General features: G+C 41.2%; 2 protein-coding genes across 15 annotated transcripts in view; both read right to left on the bottom strand.

Annotated features, from left to right (window-relative positions):
• Nucleotides 1-8,308, bottom strand: part of LOC135533097 (B-cell receptor CD22-like) — a 40,073-nt gene extending 31,765 nt beyond the window's left edge. For 5 of the 14 annotated variants that reach the window (XR_010454448.1, XM_064960488.1, XM_064960501.1 and 2 more), the window contains exons 1-5: nucleotides 7,429-8,237; nucleotides 7,188-7,265; nucleotides 6,620-6,688; nucleotides 4,242-6,448; nucleotides 3,863-3,924 (exon numbers count right to left, since the gene is read on the bottom strand). The gene's annotated coding sequence lies outside the window, so the exon portion shown is untranslated. Of the gene's footprint in view, nucleotides 1-3,862; nucleotides 3,925-4,241; nucleotides 6,449-6,619; nucleotides 6,689-7,169; nucleotides 7,266-7,428; nucleotides 8,238-8,267 lie in introns of those variants that run through there. The other 9 variants (XM_064960491.1, XM_064960492.1, XM_064960493.1 and 6 more) reach the window with 9 other exon arrangements.
• Nucleotides 8,309-8,319: 11 nt separating this feature from the next.
• LOC135533099 (B-cell receptor CD22-like) lies at nucleotides 8,320-14,582 on the bottom strand. Its single transcript, XM_064960502.1, has 9 exons — nucleotides 14,148-14,582; nucleotides 13,891-14,039; nucleotides 13,019-13,190; nucleotides 12,578-12,832; nucleotides 11,696-11,959; nucleotides 11,395-11,491; nucleotides 11,248-11,302; nucleotides 10,902-11,137; nucleotides 8,320-10,326 (listed from the first exon to the last, which is right to left on the bottom strand). Exons 4-9 carry the CDS (start codon nucleotides 12,822-12,824, stop codon nucleotides 10,245-10,247), a joined length of 981 nt encoding a protein of 326 aa, XP_064816574.1. The 5' UTR covers nucleotides 12,825-12,832; nucleotides 13,019-13,190; nucleotides 13,891-14,039; nucleotides 14,148-14,582; the 3' UTR covers nucleotides 8,320-10,244.
• Nucleotides 14,583-14,643: the final 61 nt, after the last annotated feature.

The raw sequence follows: 14,643 nt of genomic DNA, 5'->3' as shown, positions 1-14,643 counted from the left end.
ACACAAAAAGGTTCTACCTGGAACCAAAAATAATTCTACCTAGAACCAAAAAGGGTACTCCTTTTTCAACCTCACCTGTGCTCCTCCTTTTTGAACCTCACCTGTGCAACTAGGGGCAGCAAAACTGAAGTTCACCTATACTCTACACATGCATAAAAAGCCCTCCCTTTGGCAAATCAGACCATATCTTTATCCTCCTGCTTCCTGCCTACAAGCAAAAGCAAACAGGATGTACCAGAGACACGCTCAATACAGAAGTGATCCGATCAGGTGGATGCTCAGCTACAGGACTGTTTCACTAGCACAGACTGGAATATGTTCCGGGATTCATCCAATAACATGGAGGAATTGATCACGTCATTCACCACTTCATTAATAAGTTTATCTCCGACATTGTCACCACAGTGACCTACAGATGTACCAACCAGAAGCCACGGATTACAGGCAACATCTGCACAGAGCTAAAGGCTAGAGCTTCCACTTTCAAGGAACGGGACACTAATCCGGACTGTTAAAGAAATACTGCTATGACCTCTGATGAGCAATCAAACCGGAAACGCGTCAATACAGGACGAAGGCTGAATCCTACTCTGCTGGCTCTGAAGAGAGAAGCATGTGGCTGGGCTTGCAAACTATCATGGATTACAAAGGGGAATCCAGCCGCGAGCTGCCCAGTGACACAAGTCCACCAGACGAGCTACAGTAAATTACTTCTATGCTCACTATCCTGATGCCTAGTCACTTTACCCCTCCCTATGGGACAGCAGGTAGCCTAGCGGTTAAGAGCGTTGGGCCAGTAAAGGTTGCTGTTTTGACTTCCTGAACTGGCAAAAGCAGTAAATTCTGCAGTTCTGCCCTTGAGCAAGGCAGTTAACCCACAACAACAACTGCTCCCGGGCGACGATTACGTCCATTTGTACAGCCCCACGCCCCTCTCTGATTCAGAGGGGTTGAATTAAATGTAGAAGACACATTTCAGTTGAATGCATTCAGTTGTGCAACTGACTAGGTATCCCCCTTTCCTTTATATGTATGTACACAAACACCTCATTACCTCGTAGCCCTGCACATCGACTCTGTACTGTGGAACAGATGTTATTTTTACTCGTTGTTGATATTCGTTAATCACTCTGTATTTATTCCTTGTGTCACTATTTCCCTCAAAACATTTATACAGTGTAAGTATTCAGACCCCTTTACCTATTTCGACATTTTGTTACGTTCCAGCCTTATTCTAAAATGGAATAAAGAACAATTTCCCTCATCATTCTACACAGAATACACCATAAAGACAAAGCAAAAACTGTTTTTTTTACACAAGTATTCATAACCTTTGTTATGAGATTCGAAATTTAGCTCAGGTGTATCATGTTTCCATTGATCGTCCTTAAAATGTGATTGGAGTCCACCTGTGGTAAATTCCTGTCTATATAAGGTCCCACAGTTGACTATTCATGTCAGAGAAAAAACCAAGCCATGACGATGAAGGAATTGTCTGTACAGCTCCGAGACAGGATTGGGTCAAGGCAAAGATTTGGGGAAGGGTACAAAACATGTCTGCAGCATTGAAGGTTCCCAAGAACACAGTGGCCTCCATCATTCTTAAATGGAAGAACGGAGCAATCGGAGGAGACATGCCTTGGTCAGGTAGGTGACCAAGAACTCTATGGTCTACCTGACAGAGCTCCAGTGTTCCTCTATGGAGATGGGAGAACCTTCCAGATGGATAACCATCTCTGCAGCACTCCACCAATCAGGCCTTTATTGTAGAGTGGCCAGATGGAAGCCAGATGACAGCCAGCTTGAAATTTGCCAAAAGGCACCTTAATGAGACTCTCTGTTCTGATGAAACCAAGATGGAAGTCTTTGGCCTCAATAGCCAAGTGTCACGTCTGGAGGTTACCTGGCACATCCCTACGATGAAGCATGGTGGTGGCAGCATAATGGTGTGGGGATGTTTTTCAGCTGCAGGGACTGGATGACTAGGCAGGATTGAGGGAACGATGAGAAAAGTAGAGAGAGATCCTTGATGAAAACCTGTTCCAGAGCACTCAGGACCTCCCAACAGGACAACAACCCTAAGCACACAGCCAAGACAACGCAGGAGTGGCTTCGGGACAAGTCTCTGAATGTCCTTCAGTGGCCCAGCCAGAGGCAGGACAAACCCAATCGAACATCTCTGGAGAGACCTGAAAGTAGCTGTGCAGCGATGCTCCCCATCCAACCTGACAGAGCTTGAGAGGATCTGCAGAGAAGATGACAGAAACTCACCAAATACAAGTTTGCCAAGCTTGTTGCATCATACCTAAGATGACTCGAGCTGTAGTTGCTGCCAAGGTGCTTTAACAAAGTACTGAGTAAAAGGTCTTAATTCTTATGGAAATGTGATATTTCAGTTTACATGTTTTTACAAAAATGTATAAAAAACTGTTTTTGTATTTATTATTATGGAGAATTGTGTTTAGATTGATGAGGGGGAAAAAACAATTGAATCCATTTTAGAATAAGGCTGTAACGTAACATGTGGGAAAAGTTTAGGGGTCTGAATACTTTCTGAATACACTGTATTTTATCTTTAAATCTGCATTGTTGGAAAGGACCCGTTTAGTCAGTATTTCAACCCACCATCACTGTGTCTCATGTTAATACAACTCCTATACACAACCCACCATCACTGTCTCATGTTAAACCTACTCCTAAACACAACCCACCATCACTGTGTCTCATGTTAATACTACTCTTAAATACAACCCACCATCACTGTTTCTCATGTTAATACTACTCCTATACACAACCCACCATCACTGTCTCATGTTAATACTACTCCTAAACTCAACCCACCATCACTGTCTCATGTTAAACCTACTCCTAAACACAACCCACCATCACTGTGTCTCATGTTAATACTACTCCTAAACACAACCCACCATCACTGTGTCTCATGTTAATACTACTCCTAAACACAACCCACCATCACTGTCTCATGTTAATACTACTCCTAAACACAAGCCACCATCATTGTGTATCTTGTTAATACTACTCCTAAACACAACCCACCATCACTGTGTCTCATGTTAATACTACTCCTAAACACAGTCCACCACAACTGTGTCTATACTACTCCTAAAGCTCTTACGAAGCATTCATTCAATCACTCAAAACTCTTACTTTAGGCCATTTTCAAAATGTCTCCAAAACAATCTGTTGATCTGAGAGCACTTAAAATAGCATGCACAAGTCTTTATGTGAAACCACATGTCCAACGTACACACACACACACACACACGTACACACACACACACGCACACACGTACACACACACACACACACGTACACACACACACACGTACACACACACACACACACTCACACACTCACACTCATACACTCTCACACACTCACACGTACACACACACACACACACGCACACACACACACACACACACACACACACACACACACACACACACACACACACACAGTTATCATTGTCCCTGTTATACTATGACAGTGAACATGACCCTATTGAATGGAGATCTGGGTATTACTGGTATACTCTACTGATCATGTTTTAAACATGTAAATGAATAAACTGAACTAAACTAAACACATGAAACCACAGTCCAGGGTCAGTATTCACAATGTGTATCAGAGTAGGAGAGCTGATCTGGGATCAGTTTAGCCTTTTAGATCATAATTATATGGACCGTCTGAGACACTTTATGAATACAGGCCCTGATGTAACAACCAAAACACAGTTCAATATAAACCAACAAGTACAACGATACAGGAAGTCATGTGATGTTTGGCTAAAAACGTCAAAACTAAAACTATATTTCAAGATATTGTCAAGTGTACTTACAGAGTGAAGTGAAGAGGAGAGGTCTTGTACAGTCAGTCAACTGTCTGGTAGTGAGTGAAAACCTGAAGTGTTGAAACATTATAAAAGCAGTCAGAACACAAGTAGTGGATGCAGAACTGTCCTTCCTGTTTATTAAATACATTAACATCCACGACAACCAGACCAACACGCCATAAAAGGGCTGTTACTGTAATAGAACAGAAATTGTGTAAAAGAAAAGAAATTGTGTAAAAGAAATTGTGTAAAACAAGTCTGGGCATATATTTATTTTATTAAACAAATGTGTCAATTTTCACTGTGGTCTTTTATACTACATACAGAACCATGTAAACAATGTGTTGACTAAACTATTTATAACGTTAACATTTTAATGACCTACCCTGCCCTTCTGAGTTCTGTATATACAGGTCAAAGTTCCATGATGTTATTCAATTAGAACCCATTCCATTTAAACACCCATGACCATCACTCCTCATCAGCTGCATCAAAGTGGTACTGAAGGTTCAGTGATCTAGACTAGAGCACCAATGGGTGGTCCTGGGAACCAAACCCATAACGTTGCAAGTGCCATGTTCTACCAACTGAGCTACAGAGGAACATGTTCTGTAAAGTCTAATGTGTATATACAGATTTCTGATATGACTCGGGAGGTCTGTCAGAGGACAGACAGGAAAGGAGAACAGGGAAGTGATACTGAGTGTGTGCATTTAAACCAACAAAACCACAACCCACCATCACTGTGTCTCTTGTTAATACTACTCCTAAACACAACCCACCATCACTGTGTCTCATGTTAATACTACTCCTAAACACAACCCACCATCACTGTGTCTCATGTTAATACTACTCCTAAACACAACCCACCATCACTGTGTCTCATGTTAATACTACTCCTAAAGCTCTTACGAAGCATCCACCTAATCACTGTTACTTTCAGTCTTACTTTAGGTCATTTTCAAACAAGTCTCCACAACAATCTATTGCTTTCAGAGTCCTTAAAATACCATGCTAAAGTATTATATGCGTAACCACATGTACAATACTGTATCAGATTACTACGCAGAAATACATCTACAGAGTATACTGTAAATAACAGAAAAACAAAACATACATTACAATAGCATCGCCATGCGCACAACAGGATACAGAAGTTCATGGACACAAACAAATTATAAAATAAACATATTTTAAGATATCGTCAAGCATACTTACAGAGTGAAGGGGAGATGTGTTGCAAGTTAACTTACTGGAAGTATATATAAATAGACACTGAGTGTGAGGTTTGAAGTCTGGTTGACACAACATTGAAGCAGTCAGGGACAATAGAGTTGAATAGAGGGCGTACTTGCTTCAAAGCCCATTTTAGCATGACTAAAGCCATTGAATACACCATTTCAGTTGGTATACCGACTGTTATTAAACTTATGGAAGTTGAAGATATTAACTACTTTAATATGGAAATAGCCCTCAATGGTGCTGCTCATTCTGTCACAGAAGACATCATGACAAAGATGTCAAGATGTACCTTCTATCCAACTCTATGTCAGGGACCAAGAAGCTTATGCAGAGAAGGCTTCCTTCAGCAGTCACACAGGCAGTGTTCGAGAACATCAAAACTGATGTATCATGGGTAAATTGTGACTGACTGAATGATCTATAAATAATATTGAGTAGTTATTCATCATGCAAGGTGATTTGTAGATCTTGACTTGCCTATAAAGTCAGCTGCTATGTCGAACACTCCCACATTTACAAAAATCCCATTCAAGTCACGGGACTGATATTAAGATTTCTCTCATCATGTTCAAATCATCTAGAAGTGACTTTGTTGACCTTCACAACGCATTTTTTAAAACTTTTGATTGATTTTGAAATGATGTGCGAGAAATGCCTCTTATCAGTCACATGACGAATGGGATTTGTGCCACGAATGCTAAAACGTTAGCAGGTGGAAACAGTGTCAGGGGAAACTAAACCAAAGCAGGGACTGATGTCACCATGTTCATAGACTGCTAAAAGGGAAACCAATGTGTCATTTTGTAACTTGGGTGAACCTTCATTATATTATAACAATATATTAGCAAGAGAATAGAGTGTAAGGACTAGCTTTGGTTTGGGGCCATAGCTCTTTTGTCCAGGTTCTGTGGTGGTTCTCTTTAGTCCAGGTTCTGTGGTGGTTCTCTTCAGTGCAGGTTCTGTGGTGGTTCTCTTTAGTCCAGGTTCTGTGGTGGTTCTCTTCAGTGCAGGTTCTGTGGTGGTTCTCTTTAGTCCAGGTTCTGTGGTGGTTCTCTTCAGTGCAGGTTCTGTGGTGGTTCTCTTTAGTCCAGGTTCTGTGGTGGTTCTCTTCTCTCCAGGTTCTGTGGTGGTTCTCTTCTCTCCAGGTTCTGTGGTAGTTCTCCTTCTCTCCAGGTTCTGTGGTGGTTCTCTTCCCTCCAGGTTCAGTGGTGGTTCTCTTCCCTCCAGGTTCTGTGGTGGTTCTATCAGTCCAGGTTCTGTGGTGGTTCTCTCCCCTGGATGGTCTGATATACGGAGTGCTGAGCGTCTCTCTGAAGAGATGTGAACGTGTCACTGTGGGGGATTTTCACACTCAGAGAGACAGTGACACAGGAAACACAGTATGAGCACTTTACACACTGCTCTATAGCATTCTCTCTCACTTCTACTTTCTGTGTTCATCTCTCTCTGTCACCCACTCTCACACACAAACACAAATATTATATACAAAATAAACACATATATGAATATGTTATAACATACCTACTGCCAGAGTGTCTGGTCCTCATTTTCAGTGGTGTGTGTGTCACAGTTAGGGTCAGGATGGACACTCTGTGGAGAGAGAGCTGTGTCAAGGTACAGGGGAAATAGTAGAAAGAGACTATTGTGACACAGTAAAAAATAATTGAATGTAACTGTGACAGACAGAATTACTCCAGGATCACCACTATATTTCCTTAGGGTCTGATCTGTTATAAAGCTGAACTTGCACATAGCTGAGTCACACTCTCTCAGATCTCTGATTGTCAGGGTGTGGCCATTCTTCTTGTTGCTACAGTACGTCACATGACCGGTGTAGTCTGGTTCATCACTCAGTCACATGATTTCAGATTTCATGTCAGCATCATTTCTAGTGAACCAGAAGGTTGTTGTGATTGTATAGCCACTGGGATATGTGTAAGAGCAGGTCAGCTCCACTGTTGACCCCTTCAAGGTACAGATACTCTGAGTGGTGTAGTGGTGTAGCCCCTAACAGACGATGTCACTGAACACACAGAATAACATTACTAAAACATTATGAATGAGACCATACCTGCTACAGACCACATACCTGCTACAGACCAGAGAAAGACCCCCAACACACTTCCTGCTGTTCTCAAGGACATTGTTGCATCTCCCACCCTGCAGGCTTAGAAACATAAACAACAACTCACTCTATAGCTGGTGAATAACTCCACCTGATACATTAAAACAGTCCAGGTTCCATATTCACAAAGTGTCAAAAATGTAAGTAAAAGTAAAATGATACAGTACATATATATATATCTAATGATCTCGTCAACCGTACTTACAGAGTGAAGGGGGGAGGTCTTGTACAGTGAGTCAATTTACCGTCGTAGCTGTGCAGAGAAACAAGAAGTGTGATTTTAGTGACTGACACATTGTGAAAGTAGCCTGGTCAGGCATTTAAGACAATCACATGCATCAACAGCACGTCAGAAAGGGATGTACTGGATGTACTGATAAAGACTGCACAGCTATTTACATTTCTTCATTTGAGGAGTGGGCCTACATTTTTTAATGGGGCAAAATGCAACCCATTTTCAACATAGTATTTTCTTTAAATACAGATCCACGACAAAGTGTTGACTGTTCTATATGGTTTCTTAATGTGTTTCCTCACAAGATGTGACCCATCACTCCTCATCATCTCCATCAAAGTGCTCCTGAAGGTTCCAGTGTTCTAGACTAGAGCTCCCCCTACTGGCATCTCAACATTACTGCAGCCTCCAGTCTCTCTTCATACAGTATGTCCCAATCATGTCCTCATCCACTTGGATCAATAACAAAATATCAAACTGGTAATAAGGTGCCTGAGACTGAGGTCCCGATTCCCAACCCTTTACCAAGTGTGCAAGTTCACTCTTCCCGTCATGGATTTAAAAGTATGAGACTGGTGTGAACATTGGAGTTTCCATATTTGTTAGCTGAATCCATATCAGTGGAACAGGCGAAATCTTTGCCCTATACACATTCTATGTCTTTGCCAGGGGTCAAGGAATCGGACGAGGGATTCACATATTCTCAAAATGTATTTTCATCAATGTTGTTTTTTTCTGTGATTGACACTCAACTAGTGAATTCAGATAATCCGATCAGAGAGTGAAACATGCAAATCTACGATGCTCACAAGGTCAACTTCGGGGAAGAAGTGGGCGGAGTCCGGTCTACTCCGGGGGGCGGAGTCATGTCTACTTCGGGGGAGAAGTGGGCGGAGTCAGGTCTACTTCGGTGGAGAAGTGGGTGGAGTCAGGTCTACTTCGGGGTTGAATAACATTTGAAAATGTAAAAAATTAATACAGAACAAACCAACCACCCCCCCCCCCTTAAATGATTTAGATGCACTATTGTAAAGTGGCTGTTCCACTGATGTCAGAAGGTGAATTCACCAATTTGTAAGTCGCTCTGGATAAGAGGGTCTGCTAAATGACTTAAATGTAATGTAAAAAATGTAAAGAAATGTTTTAATCAATTTGCAAACCTTTCTAAATACCTGTTTTTGCTTTGTCATTATGGGGTATTGTGTGTAGATTGATGAGAGGAAAAAAAACTCTATTCAATTTTAGAATAAGGCTGTAACATAACAAAATGTGGAAAAAGTCAAGGGGTCTGAATACTTTCTGAATGCACTGTATATTACTAGATACTATTATAAACCAGGTAGTTTAGGTCCTGGATGATGATTTGCTGAATAAGCATTTCATTTACACATACAGTATATCAGACAATAGAACACTGGTATGACACCAACATATTTGTTTACTTTCTATTTATGTTGGTAACCAGTTTATAATAGCAATAAGGCCCTCGGGCTTGTAGTATATGGTCAATATACCACGGCTAAGGGCTGTAACAAGGCACTCTGCGTTGTGCAGAACAACAGTCATTAGCCGTGGTACAGTATATAGGCCAATATACCACAGCTAAAGGCTGTATACAGGAACTCTGCGTTGTGTCGTGCTTAAGAACAGTCCTTAGCCGTGGTACAGTATATAGGCCAATATACCACAGCTAACGGCTGTATACAGGAACTCTGCGTTGTGTCGTGCTTAAGAACAGTCCTTAGCCGTGGTACAGTATATAGGCAAATATACCACACCCCCTCGAACCTTATTGCTTAATTATACCACTTAGTTATTATATACGGGTCCAGATATACAAGGTCTTCTTGGTTCTGGGTTTGTTGTTTTCAGTTCTTGGTTCTGGGTTTGTCAGGTCTTCTTGGTTCTGGGTTTGTTGTGTTCAGGTCTTCTTGGTTCTGGGTTTGTCAGGTCTTCTTGGTTCTGGGTTTGTTGTTTTCAGTTCTTGGTTCTGGGTTTGTCAGGTCTTCTTGTTTCTGGGTTTGTTGTTTTCAGTTCTTGGTTCTGGGTTTGTCAGGTCTTCTTGGTTCTGGGTTTGTTGATTTCAGTTCTTGGTTCTGGGTTTGTCAGGTCTTCTTGGTTCTGGGTTTGTTGTTTTCAGTTCTTGGTTCTGGGTTTGTCAGGTCTTCTTGGTTCTGGGTTTGTTGTTTTCAGTTCTTGGTTCTGGGTTTGTTGTTTTCAGTTCTTGGTTCTGGGTTTGTCAGGTCTTCTTGGTTCTGGGTTTGTTGTTTTCAGTTCTTGGTTCTGGGTTTGTTATTTTCAGTTCTTCTTGGTTCTGGGTTTGTTGTGTTCAGGTCTTCTTGGTTCTGGGTTTGTTGTTTTCAGTTCCTGGTTCTTGGTTTGTCAGGTCTTTGTTCTGGGTTTGTTGTTTTCAGTTCTTGGTTCTGGGTTTGTCAGGTCTTCTTGGATCTGGGTTTGTTGTTTTCAGTTCTTGGTTCTGGGTTTGTCAGGTCTTCTTGGTTCTGGGTTTGTTGTTTTCAGTTCTTGGTTTTGGGTTTGTTGTTTTCACTTCTTGGTTCTGGGTTTGTTGTTTTCAGTTCTTGGTTCTGGGTTTGTTGTGTTCAGGTCTTCTTGGTTCTGGGCTTGTTGTGTTCATGTCTTCTTGGTTCTGGGTTTGTTGTGTTCAGGTCTTCTTGGTTCTGGGTTTGTTGTGTTCAGGTCTACTTGGTTCTGGGTTTGTTGTGTTCAGGTCTTCTTGGTTCTGGGTTTGTTGTGTTCAGGTCTTCTTGGTTCTGGGTTTATTGTGTTCAGGACTTCTTGGTTCTGGGTTTGTTGACTGTACTGTAGAGAACAGAGGGATCCTCCTCAGCTGCTTGTACCACCGTGGACCTGGAGAAAGAAACAGACGTTAAACTGAATCTGAGTCCCAAATGGCACCCTACTCCCTTTTTGCATGCACTACTTTCGACCAGTAGTGAACTAAATAGGGAATAGGGTGCCATTTTGGAATGCAAGCAGAACAGTTACTCAAAACCATCATCACATCACATCACTCCTTCATTATAGACATGTCATAGTAACTGTCTTGAGATGTAAATTGTTGAGTTTAGTTTCAGGAAATTCCATTTGGCCTGAAGAATACTACTGGAACCTTTTAGACATTGAAACTGCAACTTTTCAAAATGTTCACTGTCACACCATAGTATGCACCTAGAGTTCACCATAGAGTTCAATGAAATGTCATTTGATATGAATATTTCTCCTTCAACCCTCAGATAGTGATGGAGGGAGTTATCAGGGAGCAATGAGGGGTCCCTAGGGGTCAACTGTTTGGTTATTTTAATGAAATCATTGTCCTCTCCTCCAATAAGCAGCAGCATATGAATTGTCTTGATGCTGTCTGTGTGGTCACATGTTCTACATAGTATAGACTCTATATTGTTGTAACGGCAGAATATGCTCACCAGGTGGCAGCACTGGGGAGGTTGAAATTCACAGCAGCGTACTGGACATCCTCATCCTCTTTCTGGGGTTGAGGCAGCTGGACGGTGGAGTAGAGAGGCACTTCCTGGTTTTTTAAGCGAGAGTGAACATCACTGGCATAGTGAACATCATCCTGGTCATCTGTGGCTGCTGTCTGTGCTGCAGTAGGGTTCATTGCCATGCCTGAGATGTTGTCATACACTGGACTAGAGTCTCCCTGATGGAGAGAGAGAACAGACAACATAAATAGACCTGGGGACAGACAGCATGAAGAGTGGAAATGTCCCACAAAGCAATAAAGACAATCCTACATCTGTTTCAACAGACCTGTCCATTGCCTGCCGTGTGTCTTGTGTCAGAGGTGGTTTTGGAGACCTTCTTCCTGTTTTGTAAGTGAATGAGTGAATGAATATATTAATGAAGTAATGAAGATAATAAAGTGAAATAATCTTTAAAATATGCACTTTCACTCACCTGAACCACATGAGTCCAGAGAGACATGAAGCCAGTATGACACCCAGAACAACCACTATGATTCCTACAGCTGCAGTTAGAACTGAGGTCTGTTTCCCTAAAAGATAATATAGATGATATGAGAACATGTTATTATGAAGTGAAAACGAACATACAGCAAAACAGGACATTAATGTAATACTTGTATATAGAAGCCCATGTATAGTTATAAACCAAAGTGTAATAAGGCAAACGAGAAGAATATTACCTTGAAACATAATTTCTTATTGAACATCATTTTGTATTGAAGATGTAACTTTACCTGCTACAATGATCATCAGAGCTGTAGAGTTCATAGATCCTCTTCCATTCTGGGCCTCACAGTAATATTCTCCTCTGTCCTCAGAGATGATGTCAGTGATGCTGTAACTCTGTCCTGATGCTTTTGGTGAGGTTACGTTCTTCTTGTACCAGGTGTATTTGTCCACAGGTGGGTTGGCATCACTGCTGCAGGTCAGAGTCACTGAACTGCCCTCCACTATTTCACCAGAGGGACTGACTGACACTGAGGTGTTCCATGGACCATCTGGTGTAAAATAAATTGTATTTATTTATAGCAACATTTGTGTTTAGTTGAAATAATTTATAAATTATAATAAATTATTAATTCAGAGCAAAAGAAAATGTGAAACAGAATCACAATAAATAATGATGACATTGTAGTAATGCACATTCAGGGAAATGGAAGAGTCACGATCGTGTGGAGAGACGGACCAAGGCGCAGCATGTTTGGAGTTCTACATCTTTATTTTTAGTGAAACTTAAAATAAACCAAGAAACTAACAACGACGACAGTACTGAGGTGCAACATGAACTCACTCAAAAACAACATCCCACAAAGCAGGTGGGATAAAGGGCTTCCTAAATATGATCCCCAATTAGAGGCAACGATGACCAGCTGCCTCTAATTGGGAACCACACAAACCAGCTACATAGAAAATAAATGACTAGAACTCCAACCTAGTCACGCTCTGACCTAAACACCATAGAGAACCGAGGGCTCTCTATGGTCAGGGAGTGACAGGATGTTACACACTAAAATATGTATTGATAGATATATTTATGTGTAAAACATGCTATTCTAAATTCAAGTATCAACATTGTCATATATCAAACTGGACATTAAAACCCTCAATGTACTTACATGTGACAGTGAGAGTCTCTTCATCAGAGGGGAGATCCTCATGTCCTTCTACAGAACAGGAGTATCTGCCTGTATCCTCACTGCTGACTGAGAACAGGATATAGACAGGAGAGGAGGTGTTGCTGTTTGGTATAGACTGTCCATTCTTATACCAACTGTAGACTGTGATGGGGTCCAGTGTACAGTTGGTTCTACATCTCAGTGTGACTCTCTCCCCCTCTGACACAGATGTAGGATCCATCTCCATCACAACATCTAGAGTAAAAGGAACCAAATCATTATTCTCCTCCTATATATGTCCTCTTATGTGAAATATTATATATATTTTTCCCTGTTACATAACACTGCAGTATCTGCATGACTGCCCTTAAATGGGTACAGGGTGGGTACAGGGTACAGTCACTCTCCTTATCCCCAAGGTACTCTATATGACCCTCATACCCTGGCACTGAGCTCAGATCTTCAGCCTCCACACCAGACCATTTAGTAAACCAGAAAGCTTGTTTGATCTCATGATAACTGGGATATGTGTAAGAGCAGGATATGTCCACTGTTGACCCCTTCAAGGCACAGATCTTCTGATGGGTGTAAGTCACACTCCAACACTTCTTATCTGAAATACAAGACAATATAACACCTTTATAAAATTCCTAATTACAATATCTACTGTATACACTTATGCTGTTACGTTCCCCAGCAAGAAAACCTCAAATGTAACCAAAACACAAATGGGAATTAATAAAAGAGTCACTGACAAAGACAAAAATGAGACCAGTGGGCTCTGAAAGACACTCATGGGGGAGTCCATTGAAAATGTACTATCAACAACAACTAGAACAAAAAGACATGAGCTTCCACAACATTTACCCAAGAAGAGGCAAACAAAATAAAACCCCACAGTTGTAACACATTCTGACTAACGAGTGACACCAATCAGGGCACCTCACCTCCAAGTATCAATGAAAAAAACTAAACAACAATGTTTAAATCATATGCTGTGAAAGTAACCAGGAAGTGACTATCAGCTTTGTAGTTTTTAAACTTTAGTAGTTATTTTTCATGGGTCTTCAGTGCTCAAAAAAAGTAGTGCAATGTTGTACAGGCTCAACAACGTAATGAAAGGTATTTGGTAGAAGTACATTCATCCATTGACTGCATTTTCATGAATTTGATTACATATCTTGAAGCCCATTCAACACTGCGTGGCAAAGCATACAGAACTAAAGCAGAAGTGGACGTCACATTCACAGCAAATTAAATAATGATCGTCTGACAACCTGAAACAAATGTTGTATGTAAAAGTCCACACTTACACACTGCAGGAGAGAGGAGATCCTCATGGCCTTTTACAGCACAGGAGTAACTGTCTGCATCACTAAAGGAGTCTGAGTCCAGGCTGGAAGTGTCCTCCTTTACTTTGTGTCCGTTCTTGTACCAGATGTAGGTGGGGTGACTTATCACTCTAATACAAAGATGGAAGAAATCCTATGTTATACAGACTATTGTACATACACACCACAACAATTGTCAGAACTAATTGGAATTGAACATAAAAACACTTTTACTGTACCTGTGACAGACAAGGTCACTCCAGGACTTCCAGTAAATGTCCCTCATTCCTGATCTGTTAATAATCTGAACCAATACGTAGTCTCTCTCTCTCAGGTCTGTGATTCTCAGGGTACAGTCTTTCTTCTTATCTCCATGATACTCCAGACGACCTGCATACTCTGGGTTCTGACCAAGATCTTCAGTCTCAATTTTAGTGAACCAGAAGGTTGATGTGACCTTATGACCTCTGGGATAGCTGAAAGAGCAGGTCATCTCCACTGTTCACCCCTTCAAGGCACAGATACTCTGATTGGTGTATGTCACACTCCAGACATTCTTCCCCAGTACAACTGAAACACAGTCACACAACACAACATTTATTAAATGAAAATGAGGCAAAAATGGCTCTCACTAACGGTATTGTTGGTCCACATTTTGTTGCCATAGTTGCTGAGTTGAGTGTGAATGGAAACTACAGATAAGCATCTCTCAATTAGGAGTAGAAATCAAATCAA

Source organism: Oncorhynchus masou, unplaced genomic scaffold (genome assembly GCF_036934945.1).
Source record: "Oncorhynchus masou masou isolate Uvic2021 unplaced genomic scaffold, UVic_Omas_1.1 unplaced_scaffold_2215, whole genome shotgun sequence".
Classification (NCBI taxonomy): Eukaryota; Metazoa; Chordata; class Actinopteri; order Salmoniformes; family Salmonidae; genus Oncorhynchus; species Oncorhynchus masou.
The sequence above is the reverse complement of the archived record's forward strand: the minus strand, read 5'-3'. Positions and strand labels throughout refer to the sequence as shown.

What these genes read in the sequence shown, in the direction of transcription:
- LOC135533099 (XM_064960502.1), bottom strand. Translation starts at nt 12,824, where the DNA reads ATGGAGATGGATCCTACATCTGTGTCAGAGGGGGAGAGAGTCACACTG. An exon ending in TCTGATGATCATTGTAGCAG is followed by an intron (nt 11,492 to 11,695) that starts GTAAAGTTACAT and finishes ATTATCTTTTAG; the next exon opens with GGAAACAGACCTCAGTTCTA. An exon ending in ACACGGCAGGCAATGGACAG is followed by an intron (nt 11,138 to 11,247) that starts GTCTGTTGAAAC and finishes TCTCTCCATCAG; the next exon opens with GGAGACTCTAGTCCAGTGTA.